Source organism: Myripristis murdjan, chromosome 12 (assembly GCF_902150065.1).
Source record: "Myripristis murdjan chromosome 12, fMyrMur1.1, whole genome shotgun sequence".
Lineage (NCBI taxonomy): Eukaryota > Metazoa > Chordata > Actinopteri > Holocentriformes > Holocentridae > Myripristis > Myripristis murdjan.
Window position 1 is genome coordinate 12,453,370 of NC_043991.1, and position 14,061 is coordinate 12,467,430.

The window sequence follows — 14,061 nt, forward strand, 5'->3', positions numbered from 1 at the left end:
GAGGCATTCACACTGGATTTATTTAGTTTCCGTAGTCGGTGTTGTCATGTGCTGTATATGGTCCGTGTATGGACACTGAGCTCATTTTTCTGAATACGCTTTTAACTTTTATATCAAACAGTTAGTCCTTGACACAATCGCACTTGTCATGAAATACCAACAAGATGTTTAGCTCCAAGAATGAAGATTTTCAAATCACTACCCATGACTAAAGTGAGGTAATTCAGCTCCCAGGTGCATCCCAAACTGGGGATTTTACAGTTTTATTACAGTTTTATTAAACTGACCTGTTCCACTGCTAGTGTTTGTCCAAATCCCCTAGATTAGTGTGCATGTGTGTGTGCGTGTGTGTGTGTGTGTGTGTGTGTGTGTGTGTGTGTGTGTGTGTGTCATGGTTCACTGGCAGAATGCAGCAGGCAACAGGCGTGTCACTAAATCATTTAATTCGACTTCATGAGGAGGAAAAAATCTCTCCCTCCCTCTCTCTCTTTCTCCTGACTCTCTCTTTTTCTCTTTCTGTATTTTTCTCTCAGTCTTTCATAGACACAGGCCAAAGGCAAGTACACACACACACACACACACAAACACACAAACACACACACACACACATACCATGAACCACAAATTACAGAGAAGCAGCAAATCATTTTCTCGTACACCGCCTCAAACATTTAGATTATTCTCTGTTTTTCTCTGCAAATTACAGTGCGCACAAAAGACTCTCAAATGTTGGCATACATTATATTGTATTACAGAAATGATGTGGTATTGATGCCAAAGCTTTCCGCTGTAATGTTCATCAATTATGCCATTGGTGTTTTGCATGTGTACGTGTGTGTGTTTGTGGTTGTGTGTGTGTGTGTGTGTGTGCGTGCTTGTGTTAGCGTGTGGAGGTTTAGGGCTATCAAGGTTGAATCAATCAAACGGAGAAATGTAAAACACTGCACAGAAAAAGCAACAGTTTTGACCCATCTGTAGAATTATGCCTAGATGATGAAAGGAAGGTGTACTGTAAATAAATGAGCAGTGAATAAAAATTGTATACTGTTTGGCACATCTGAATCTGCCAGCCGATAAAAGATTAAAAGCCCCAGCCCAGGATTTCTGTACACTGAGCACATAATTTATTGGTAACAACTATTGGGTAGAAAGGTAGAACTTTCAGACAGAAAGACGTCTTTTAATGTTTCTCACCGTTTTAGCGTTGAGACCTCATAACACCTTTTTTTTTTTTTTTTGCTCCCACGAATTTACATAATTCATGACCTTGGCAGGTTCCATAACCCTTGGGCCGTGGAATGCATTCTAAAACTTTCTCTTTTTTTTTCTGAAACAAGGTTGTTTTCATAACTACTCTGAGGTTTACTTTTGGGTGTAAAATATTTGTATGCAAAACCAGTGCTTGGAAGCTTTTGTTTTGTTTTTTATGTTTTAATCCTGTGCTGGTTTTTCCTCCTGTTGTAATTCAAAGCATACATGGACAGGAGCGCTTTGCTCTGATTCAGATTAACAATCTTTGATCCTTCTCTCCTATTGGCTGTCTAGGTGGAGCTTTCTGATAGCACCTCCCACACCATCACTGATGCCTATGCTGGGAAGGAGTACATAATTCAGGTAACCTGCTCTGTGACTGCTGGCTAATCAGTACAGACACAAACCAAAATCCAAGGCAGCTCCTCACAAGGATAAAAAAAAAAAAAAAAAAACTTTTAATATACAGAACTTGTTTTTAAAGTTGTTTTTTTATGGTGCAAGTATCTGGTGGTGATATCTTAAAGGCTTTTATCCTCATGAAGAGTTGCCTGGGAACTCGTTTTCTCATTGGTAATGTTTGAACCTCACCTCACCTCCCATTATTCTCATTATGTGTTTGAAAAAAGTGCACTAAATGGACTCTTTCAGCTTGAATTTGGTATATCTGGGATAGAGAAGATATAAGATGAGAAAATCCCATTTGTTTACAATGCAGTTTCACTTCTTTTGGGATTTTTTGGGGGGGAAAGTATATGGGCAGGTCAACCCACTAGGGTTTAAAAAAAAAAAAAATGACACTTGATTCAAGGAAATTCGGGAAACAAATTGATTAGCAGTGGAAACCAGTGGGATGATCTCATTACACTTGATTTCAAACCTGAACATGAGACTAAATTGCTTTTTTTTTTTTTTTGCAGTGTACATAGCCTACATTGTTATTGCATAGTCTGTTACCTTCTCAAATTAAGTTAAATCTAATTTATAAAGTTCAATGTGGAAAAAAATTCCCAAATCCAATTATCTGCGTTTTCTGTACATTCATCTTATTCTGTGCTGTCTGTGTACATACCATAATCTATTGCCTTTTCAAGTCAAATCAAATCTAATGTATGAAGTTACGTATCTAACAGGAGCTTTTCGCCGTCCTTGTGTTCACCAGGTGGCTGCCAAGGACACAGAGATCGGCACATGGAGCGACTGGAGCGTTGCTGTCCACGCTACGCCCTGGATTGAAGAGCCCAAGCAGATCACCTCCACCACTGAAGCGGACCCTGTTATCGGTGGGTTGATATCCCTAAAGCCCGTGCCCACAGCCCAAACCATGGCTCTAACCATTACAACACATAAAATCAAATAAATAACTCACCAGTGAACCTGGCCTTGGCATTGGCAGATTGTTGTTCATTCGAGACACAACAACGTCCAGATATTTGAGTCTTCAGATTATCAGATTTTCATTTTTTGGTGCTATCAGTCGCTGGGTATGTATCCCATTTCTTGGACTCATTTTGGTCAAACAAAATAGAGTCAAGCCAGAGTTTCAGTGCTTTATGCTGCTTTCATCAGATCTGATCAGGGATATCTTAAATTGGGATGAAACAATCAATTTCTTATCTTATCTGGTGATTATACTTTTAATTATTGCCCTTCATTTTATAATCCATATGTTGTGTTACAACCAGGACCCCAAAAGGAATATCATAATGCAATGCTTTGGATGAATGGAGGCAATTAGATCAATATGCAGATTAATTTGATTTTTTGTTTGTTTTTTTTGTAAAGCAGGGATTTATGAGGAATGTGAAACTGACCTAAAATCTGTTCTGAGACAACTTGGCCTTCTGTCTGTCTACCTGGCTGTCTCTCTTATCTGTACTACGTGTCTGTCATCTCTGCCTGTCCTGTCACGTCTCCTGCAGTTTTATAGTACAACAGCGCCTCCTAGCGTGGGAAGCGCTACCAACACAGACCCCCACACAGTCAACACTGTGTGAACTCGCACATACCTAGAAACACATGTGCTACACATCATGCACATGCGCACGCACACACACACACACACACACACACACTCAGCAAGCAGCATGGTCACACACAAACAGAAACATTGCCAAACACACAACTTCTCAAATACACACATGAACAAATACACGCACAGTGCTTCCTTCTCAGATAAAATGGAGTGCACACTCATACGCACTCATACACACGCACACAAACATACACACACACACACACAGTTGCACGTACACATTCAGCAGACAGTGTATTATCCTTGTTCTCGGAGAGAGAACAGGAGGTTATTGGGATTCTCCTCATGTCTCCTCTCTATCCAGCTGCCTCTTCTCTGCTTCCCTTCCATCTTTCTCGATTCTCTTCCTCTCTCTCTCTCTCTCTCTCTCTCTCTCTCTCTCTCTCCCCCGGTTTAGTCTTGCCTCTAGATCTCTCTCTTTCTCATTCTCTCTCTCCATCTCCATCTTTTTCTCTTCTTCCCCATCCATCACTTCCACATCTTCATCTCGTTATCATTCACCCTCGTTCTCTTAATTTCTCCTTTCATCACCTGACTCTCCACATCTCTCCTCCTTTGTTCTCTCTGCCTACCCTGGCTCTTACCCGTATTGCTACTGCAAGCAACCTGGATGCTATGACGCTCTATTTACACTAATTATGCGCTTGATTGGATCTGTAGAGCGGTCTGCAGCTACAAAGCTATGGACCAGCAAATCATATTTTAGCTGCTTTGGTGATGTTTTTCAAAACGGTACAATGTTTTGATGAAATAAAATAAAAACGCCGGCGAGTGTTAATTAGGCGTGCTAATTTATCCCTTTCGTTGTCCATGTGAAGGTAATAGAGAACTGGGAAGCTTTGAATGGCTATAATCAACATTTTGTCCTTTTTGCACATGCCAGGTGGAATTATTGTTTAGGAAATCAAATAACATCAGCAGGGAAACGAGCATGTGCAGAAATCTGATTGGTTGACCATGAGAAGTTCAGCCGCGGCCAATTTTCGTAGGCCAGCGAGCTGACTGGAAGATATGTGTGGACAATCCTGTTGATTGTCCGCACGTATCCTCCAAGTTTCCCTGATTGCTTCGCTCCGTGAGAGATGATTGGGCTTCATGACTTGTTGATCGTGCTGCTTGCAGTCTGAACATGTAGTTTCCTCTCCCTCCCTTCCTCCCTCCCTCCATTTTTCAATTCTTGTCTCTGTTTAGGCACCTTTTCCCTGCCGGTCCTCTTTCATGTTTTGTATTTCTTTTTCTCCCTCCTCATGTGTCAAGAATGTACCACAAAAAAAAAATCTCCATCTGAACAAATCGTTTCAACTATAAAACGAATATAAAAATGTTTATCTTAAAACAAGGTAAGAAATCTGGTACGAGATAATCCCACTTGTTTCTGATGCTAATCAGCTTGTTTGTAGATTTTTTTTTTCTGAATCAACAGTTGATACTAGTGAACTGATCTGCCTCATTCTGCCTTGTTTAAACATATTTATACTGTCAAGCAGAACTGTACTGGAAGCAAGCAGGATTATCTCATTCCCCCACTTGTTTGAAGAAAAACAAGATTTTAACACTGAAAATTACATTAAATTGCTTAATTTAAGAGAGATTTTTTTGCAGCATGTAGGAAGTCCCCAACACCTTCTTCACCTTTCCAACACCGGCAGCACAGCCGTATAAAATGCTATTTATGACGTGGCTTTCTTTCAGTGACTTTGTAACTGAGACTCAGGCGGGGGTGGGGGTGGGCATTGGGGGGGGGAATGTGAGAGTCAAGATGGAAGCAGCCGTCCACAAACAAGCCGCAAGTGCATCAAATACGCCTCAGTCTGCTGACACGCAAAATGCTGTGGATCAAAATTACAGTCAAATTTCAGTATCCACCACAAAACTATGCTTACAAAATGACACAGAAACAGATAAAGACATGAAACGGTAACGGCTCCTTTATTTGACGTTGTGTCCGTATGATTGGCACAACCCTGTCATGTGGTTTAATGATAAACCGTCATAAACATTAATGAGTATCTATGACTGTTTGGGCAATTATGTCACTTTCCCCAGCCTGCAAAGTTGTCCAAACTGATAATTGACTTAATGACAAAAGTCTATTATTCATTCATTAATGACAGTTTTGACAATGTTATGTCAACCTGATGAGCACAACTTCAAATAATGTGTTACCAAAAATATATATATATATATATTTCTCAAAATGTAGCGTTAACCTAAGTTTTTACTTGACAACAGCTTTGTGGACTGGATTCCCTTTGCCTATGAAATATTTAATGACAAGCATTAGGAGTTTTTCGGCTTTTCATGTTTAAACATACATAGATAAGTTAAGAAAATAGCTTATTTTAGAGATCTTTTTTTACATCTTGCCCTGTAAATAGCTCCATTTTACATCAAAGGAATGACACAGTGCGCCGGCAGAAAGCCAATAGGCAACAGTTGCAAAATCCAGAAATCCCATCCACGGTGGCCGACCTGTCGCTTAGCAACTACGTTCCAGGAAGTAACACGCAGCTCACTTGACATTTTTAAAAAGTCCCAGCCATCCTCAGTGTTGCAACTCCCGGAGATATAAAGTTCTGCCCCGCCCGTACTACGAGACAGAAACTGGACACTGTCTCGCACCGAGCAGACAACACGAGATATCACTCCCAATATCCTTCATGTCTGCAACTATTTATAAATACTTCATTTCTGTTTCATGCCGTATCAGAGAGCAAGAGCAAGTGTGTGTGTGCGCGGGTCCAAGCACGACACACAACACACCCACATATACAGCATGTATGTTAACCTCTAGCTGGCTTTCCAAGGGACTGACATCGATATTATATGCACAGATGCATACAGGGTTCAGAGGGTTCAAATCATTTAGCAAAATCAATGCTCTTCAACAGATTGTAAAAATAGTTAAAAACAGGATTTTTATTATTGAGTATTATTTTTGAGCAGTATCTCCATTATCCAGCGAGATCTGAGAACTCGTGAAAGTCAATAACTATAATAAAATGTTGCAGTGGCTGCGTTTTCTACAGAAATACACTCCAGCAGGACTGAGCGGGCTTTAGTTCACCTTTAGTAACATTATTGCGACTCTAGTAAGACCAACCAGCTGTAGTGAAAATATCTCGCTTGTTGGATCCACCGCTGCAACAATATGGCAGCAAATGTTTTCATAGCCACATATATTTTTACACTTTGGAGGCTTGCAGGAGTAGAGCTGATGTGAGATGGTCCACGACTTGCCCTCACCTGTCCAGGTGTAGTGGTAGATTGGTAAAATAATCCTCGGTGTGCCATGCTTAAAGGAGAGGAAACAGCTCACTTATAGTAATTTCTTGTATCTGTGCACTGCCCTGCCCCTTTAAACGAACGACCATTGTGAGTCTATTCATTCCTGTGGGTGAACATGAGCACAGATTATAACCAATTCCTTTGCTCTATCATCACTGAGATAAATATCGCACCCATATTTCACAAGCCACAAGTCTCCCGATCATTCTTACACCAACGTGGCATTTTTCAGGCTCAAATCGGGGGAAAATCAACTTGGTTTGAGCCCTGTCCTCTGTCTCGGCAGCACAGTCACGCGACATCTGGCAGCACAGAGAGAGCTCGTCTCTCTGCTGGTGCTGAAGCGCCTCTGGTTTCACTGCAGTGCTGCCGCCGTCACTCTCCAACTGGATAAACAGAACTTTAAAGGGACTTCTACGTGAAACTGTGGAGTTTAATAGTTAAAACTCAAATAGAACTGGTGTTTCTTGCTTAATAATAGCCTATTATTTTTATTTATCTGTTCTTAGAGGGGGAAATACAGAGTATTATATGTGATATAAACCTTTATTAGGTTGATAGCAGATTAAAAATGAGTGGCATGTCTTTTTTTCTGATTTTCTTTAATCACATCTTTTCTCTCTTATCTCATCTTTTCTTCTCCTTTCCAGGCTAACTCTACCATTTCCTGCTCCGTATTTTTTCTCCTTGCTTCCTGCAATTTTCAGTCCCCTCACCACAACCCCTTCTCTCTCCATCTCTGTCTCTTCATCCTCTTCTCTATTTTCCCCTTCCCTCCCTCATTTGTCAATCCTGTCCTCCCGTCACTCCTTCTCTCCCCCCTTCCAGCCATCCACCTCTACTCAGCTCGCTCACTCGCTCCCATCCCAGCCTTCCCGCCATTACATTATTTCTGCATAATTTTTATTTTCTTCACCACTCCAAAGCAAAATGTTTTGCTGCAGGCAGGAAACATTGCGTTTGAGTTGCTGAAAATGTTAAATGTGTTCGACTCTCTCTCCCTCGCTCTCTCTCTCTCTCTCTCTCTCTCTCTCTCTCTCTCTCTCTCTCTCTCTCTCTCTCTCTCTCTCTCTCTGTTTTTTTTTTCTCTCTAGCTATTTCACACCTGGCTGCCTCTTTCTAATATCTCCCGAGTCCCAACGCAGTACTATACAACAGTCATTAATTGGAAGGAGAGGGAAATTATATTCTCTCTCCAATATAAAAATGCATTGGGTTCCAAACCTAGCAGCACCCAGCGTGTGTGTATGAGTGTGTGTGTGTGTGTGTGTGTGTGTGTGTGTGTGTGTGCATGTGTGTGTTAATATCTGCTATGCAGCCGCCAGCTATAGCAATAGCCCAGTTTTAGAAAACATTAAACTGTGATATTTCTATTTGTCAAGCGGTGTAAAACCAAACTGAAGGTTTGCAGATGGCTTATGCATATTGTAACTTTAAGCATATTTGCCACCAGCTTGTTATTTATTTATTTATTTATTCATTTATTTATTTTTTCATATCTTTCCCATAAACATTAATGCAGTTTTGTTAACTGAAATTCCAGAATACCTGATTTAAAAAAAAAAAAAATGTATTGGTACTATGTAAATTGAGATTGACATTTTATCCCCTGTATATCTCTTCAATTTTTTGGTTTTATCCAGAGTTTGAGCTGTAAATCATGCCACCAAGACGTTATGTGTACATAAATGTGTACATTTCCAGTAGCATGGTCTGCAGAAAGCAGTTAGTAGCAGTATGTATGAATAAAATAGAACAGAAGAGAATAGAATGGAATGGAATAGACTGCCAAAAATCCCCATTTTCTCTGATAATGGGATGAGATAATCCCACTTGTTTCCAATGCCAGCCCACCTTGTTTACAGAATTTTCTTGAGTTTTTTTGAAGTGTCATTTTCTTGATACTAGTGGGCTGATTTGCCTTATTCTGCCTTGTTTCAAGTCATTCACTTCCTAAATCGAGTGAAACTGCACAGGAAACAAGTGGGATTACCTCATCCCGCTGGCAGATTTTTTTTTTTTTTCACTTGTTTGAAGAAAAAAGAAAGGATTTTAACATTGAATATGAGGCTAAATGATTTGCTAACATGGACAGTTTTGGCAGAACAGAATAGAACAGAATAGAATATATGACTTTAACTCTGCAGACAGTCACAAGCCAGAATTGAATTCATAATATGGGTTAGTCCATGTCTTATCAGCAATATAGTCACAAACCCACAGCACATTTCCCATTTTTTTTACCATCTGTCCAGCTGCTGCTTTCAATTCACACTGCTTCTTTTACCTCAGAATTTTTCAGTCCTGTTTTAATGTGTCCTTCTGTCTGTCTCCTCCATTATCTGTTATTTTGCTCACTTTCTCTCTCTCTCTCTCTCTCTCTCTCTCTCTCGTTTGTCTCCCCTTTAGTCCCTGTCCCCCTCTCGCTCTCCCTCTCTCTATCTCTTACTTCCAGCCTCTCCATTTCCCTGCGGCCCCGATTTGAATGAGATTTTTTTGTCCAGTTCACTTCATAACTGCCTTGACAAGTCCCATATTGATTGTGCTTGCAGATTAGAATTGATTTAGCCTTGCACTGTATTTTCCTTTCTGTTCAGTGCTGCCCGGTATGATGAGCACTTTTCAATGTTCATTCATCAAAACGACATGGACATTTTGCCCCTTGGAAACTAAACAATTGCATACCACAAAAGAAAAAAAAAAACACAAAAACACAGGACAGAACAAACAGAAGGAGCCATTAAATTAAAAATACGCTCAGTATGCATTGTTGTGTGTTCTGATTGGTTCCCCACAGAGACTAAGCCCTCCCCTGCACCTGCCTCCGTCGAGCCACATTTGGGTGAGGCCCCGGCGGGCGGAGCTAACAGGCCCCTCTCCATTTCATCCACTTTGGTGCTGGGAGTGCTGCTGCTGCTGTTTATGTGGTGAGAGATCACACACACACACACACACACTAGTTCCATGCACACCTGTCTAAAAAGCATCCTCACACTCGCTCCGACACACATACACACACCTCTTGTGGTAAGCTGAAAGCCCCTCGTCTTTGCATTGATTATGAACTCATCTAGTCAGTCACATATTGGCAAGTCGGTGCTTGTCTATTGACGTCATGATTAATAGAACGAGAGCAAACGAGTCTGGGTTGAGTTTGCTCTCGTTCTGTTTTATTACCCAGCGGGGGGGCTTCCTTGTTATTTTTTTTCAGCATCCCCGGAGAGACTGAAGTAAAATCCCATTAAATTCAATCCCGTTTTATTCATTTTACGGGGATATCTTAATATCACTTAGAAGCAATACAATTACATTTACAACTGCAATTCACATTTGGGAGACACTTTTATCTAAAGCGACGTACATATGAGATTTTTTTTAGATTTTTATACACCACAAGCAAAGATCTTTGAGGAGAGAACGACGACATCAAGTGCCATCCAGCTCTGGTTCTGGTCCAGAGAGGCTCTGCTTACATACGTGTAGATGTCGTGCAGTAATTACAAACCGAGAGGCACACAAGTGGAAAAGAACAACAGGGAAGGATTGCAGTGGAGAAACCATTTAAAAGCCAACATGTTTCGACAACTACTGTGTCTTCGTCAGGGCGTAAGAGAGCGGTCAAAGATTTCCTGTCTTGTCCTTCCTGTTTGTTTCACTTTTTCACTATTGAGACACATGGAGAGGCTTCCTGCTTGGAGGAATTTGTTTCCCGGTTTCCAAGAACACCATCCACGTTTGTGATCTATACATTTGACGGCGAAGAGCATTCAGTCGTCTCTCTCTTTGTTGAGCAATAATTGTCAGACACACACAGATACTGTATGTAGAAGAATTAAACATGGTAAATTGCTGATCTCATGTTGTGAGATACATTCCTATCCTAGTTCAGTAGGTAGTGAATCTGAATGTAGTGCGTTGGATTTCAGGCACTGGTTGGGCTGAGTTCAGGGGGCCAGATGCTTAAAACTCTGTCGATTTATGACTAAAACTGTGTGTTCGCACAAAGCCAGAGATATGCATATGCCTTCTTTTTGTCAGATTGAGAAAGCCATATGTACACATTGTGGTTTTATAAATCTCAGTCATTGAGGAACTGGGCGTACGTGCACGAGCCTCTTTTCTGCTCTCACAATTAACCATAAATGTATGAAGACACACCGTTAACCAGCCATATTTATATCAATGTGCCACCCGCTCCACCGCCTTTCACTGTCAATACAACAAGCAGGAAAATGAATCAGACAAAAGTAATTAATCAATGTTAATAATGAGGTCATCATGTCAGTGGGTGCTCTCTCCCTCCCTAACCTTCAGATAACCTAACTGTTATGTATTCACAAAGGTTTACATCTAAAGGTTTCAAGGCTTTCATCTGAAGAAATCCTGGGGTTTGCTGGTTTGGGGGGGAAGAAAAGAAGAAAATTTAAAAGTAAAAAATGTGTGGTGGTGGTGTTGGTGAAGTGTTGCTCTCTGTGTCTGTTCAATAAAAGATACAGTCCAAGTTCATGTTGGTTATGTTATTTCCTGCAAGTGAGTACAGTGTGCTCAGATGCTCACTTTTTACAGTGCATCGTGGGACTTGTATAGAAAATTTACTTTCCAGTGAGCTGGAACAGACCCCAGAAAACTCTGATCTGACTCGCTGGGCAGCTCACTGCCTCCGGGAAGAGAGTGCAGGTTTAGACTCATTCCTTCTTCCTGTTTTATCACTGTAGCCGCACTGCAAAATGTATCCATCTTAACAAGTGGACTGACTTACGAAAGCTTGTTTTTCTTAAAACACGTGAAAGAATCGGCCCATGAGCAGAGAGGAGCTTATTTGCTTCCAGAACAGTTTCACTTTAATTTTCTTTAAACAAGTGACACCATCTCAGAATAGATCAGAGCAGATTGGAGCCGTCGGCTGGTGTCAAGGTGATGTCACTGGATTCAAGCTCACAGCTGGAAACCCTTTTTTCCCCACTTCTTCGTTGTCGTTGTTGTTGTTTTTTTCTGCCTTAACAAAAAGGAATTCAGAAACCGTAACCACCAGAGCATCCACAAGAGGTTTGAAATCTCTCCTATTACTCAACAAAAATTACACCAATTGGCCAGGTGGTGCTGCTATAACACACAATCAGAAATATCTCGCACAATCCCCTGAACTGCACTCCTCAGTTTCCTTCACTCCACAGCACATGCCGGTTTCCTTTCTTCTTTGCAATCATGTTATCTGTGTTTCATCGAGAATACACCAAATTCATACAAAACCACAAACAAATAAGCAATAACCTGGCAAAATAGAATGCAAAACAAAAGTACAAACACAAAGTAATGACAAGAAAACAATACAAAACATGGTGAAGTTGTAGTTAGCATTTTAGTTCACATGTCAAAGTTCTTGAGGAGGCTCACCAAGCATCCGCTACTCCATACTTAATGTGTGGAGTGATTGTGAACATGGTTATGGACACACATAACTGCTTGTTGTGTAATTTGTTCTCTCTCTCTCTTTCTCTGTCTCTCTCTCTCTCTTTCTCCTGCCCCCGCTCCCACCACCGCCTTTCCACAGATGTAAATGTCTCATTCCCAAGGGAGAGGAAGAGGAGTAGGAGGAGGAAGAGGAAGAGGAAGAGGAGGCTGTTCTTGTTTCTATTTTGCACATGTTTCAAGGATACAGTGCATTTATCATTACTGTCCATCACAGTTACTCACTAAAATTACTTAGAAATAAAATCAGACAATGATAATGCGCTTTCAGCATTTTTTGGTTAAAGGTGAACATGAGATTCTTCAGAGGAACTTTGCAGAACACGAAAGCGGCATCAACAAGTACAGCCACGACAGCAGCAACAGCAGCAGCAGCAAAAGCAACGACATCTACAGCAGCAGCAGTCTTATAGCACCCCCCGGTGGCGCAAATGGGCCACAGCAGACTGATTTGTGTGGCAGACAACAGTTTGGTTTGGGAATCGTTTCTTCAGAACAAGCAAATCAACTCCTCCAGTGACAAAAGAACAAAAATCCATCTCCTCATCTCTCTTTTGTTTTTTGTTTTTTATCAATCGATTCATAGTCTTAATTTTAACTCTTTTTTTTTTTTTTATCAAATTGCCGCATCATATACATATATATGTGCATATACATGTATATGTAGGACACCAGAAGAAAGCATTTGCCGTAGCAGTCCCCATACAGCTAAAACCATCATGCCAAAGACTCAACTATATCCCCAACAAAATGGTTTCCAAACAATTTGTTAAACTTCCTGAAGCCTGTGCCTGCCTTTGTATTTGGGGTGGAGACCCCGGAAAGTCGCATCTGTGCCCAAATGACATTGACTCAAACTGTGTATGAATCCAACCTGGGATGAATCTGTTGAATCCAGCTCCCATTTGTATAAACCTACCATCCTGCAACTTAATCGGAGTCTGAGTCTGTACACCACCGCCGACTGAATCATATTGACTTAAGTGATTCGTTTTTGACGTTTCAATACGAGAACTAACACTTGGAAGAATCCAGTAACTTGTAGTCTGGCTTATTTAGACAACTAGCTTTACGTTCTGCTTTCAGAGACCAGCAAGGAGGATTTGGATCGTAAACAAAAAAAATAACAATAATGTGGATTTAAGACTGAGAGATTCTTTCCCCACCCATTTGTTTTAGCTGGACTTTGTGATGATAAAGACAAAGTTGGACATTGACACATTGATACGAGCTATGTTGGTTTTCCATTATGCTCTGTGCTGTAAAATACAACAGTAACAATAACGATAAACACAAAAAGATGAGATTGCTTTCCAAATTCTGTCGCCTTTACAAATAAAAAATTGTCTTTTTGCAGTTTACATTTCGATAGCCAATATCACCAGTTAATATTATGTTATTCAAAGGAGTATTGATGTGCTTTATTGTATTTTGTTTATTTTATGGAAGAATAATAAAAATACACATATAGGGTCTTAGTTTTTTTTTCCAGACATTCATAATGGCTTAATTTTCCTTGATCCTATTTTGTAAACTATGATATGTAACTTTAACATTGAACAAAAAGTTTATTATTTAATAATAATAATAATGTATGTATTAGCAGTAGAATGTCGTAACCTGTACCTGGGGTCTTTTTTATAGATGTATATACAATGACAGGTTTCAACCATTAAATGTGACCATTTCACAATGAATGATAACACGCTGGTCTCACTCATTTCTGACATTCAGATGTGCAGATACATAAACTAAAGGCACAAACTGTAAAGAACACCTTATCGCTCAAAAAACACAAGTGAAAGCTACCATCACTTTAATTTTTTCCTGATTATCTGACTTATATTTCCCTTCTTCTTCTCTTCTTCTTAATTATATTTCATTTTAACCATGGGGGAGAGAAGATGAAGACAAAATGACTAGACTTTTACAGCCTTTAAAGGGTCAAGGAGTCAACATTGTGTTAATTTGTTTGATAGGTCAGGGGTTATTTCATGGATTTTACAGATGCTGAAAGT

The 14,061-nt window shown here is 40.3% G+C and overlaps 1 protein-coding gene across 1 annotated transcript in view; it reads left to right on the forward strand.

Annotated features, from left to right (window-relative positions):
• The window catches only part of cntfr (ciliary neurotrophic factor receptor), a 260,246-nt gene extending 247,675 nt beyond the window's left edge, over positions 1 to 12,571 (forward strand). Inside the window, exons 7-10 of the mRNA XM_030064630.1 lie at positions 1,546 to 1,614; positions 2,414 to 2,534; positions 9,372 to 9,501; positions 12,126 to 12,571. Of these exons, the coding sequence (XP_029920490.1) occupies positions 1,546 to 1,614; positions 2,414 to 2,534; positions 9,372 to 9,501; position 12,126 (321 nt within the window). The 3' untranslated portion in view covers positions 12,127 to 12,571. The remainder of the gene's footprint in view (positions 1 to 1,545; positions 1,615 to 2,413; positions 2,535 to 9,371; positions 9,502 to 12,125) is intronic.
• Positions 12,572 to 14,061: the final 1,490 nt, after the last annotated feature.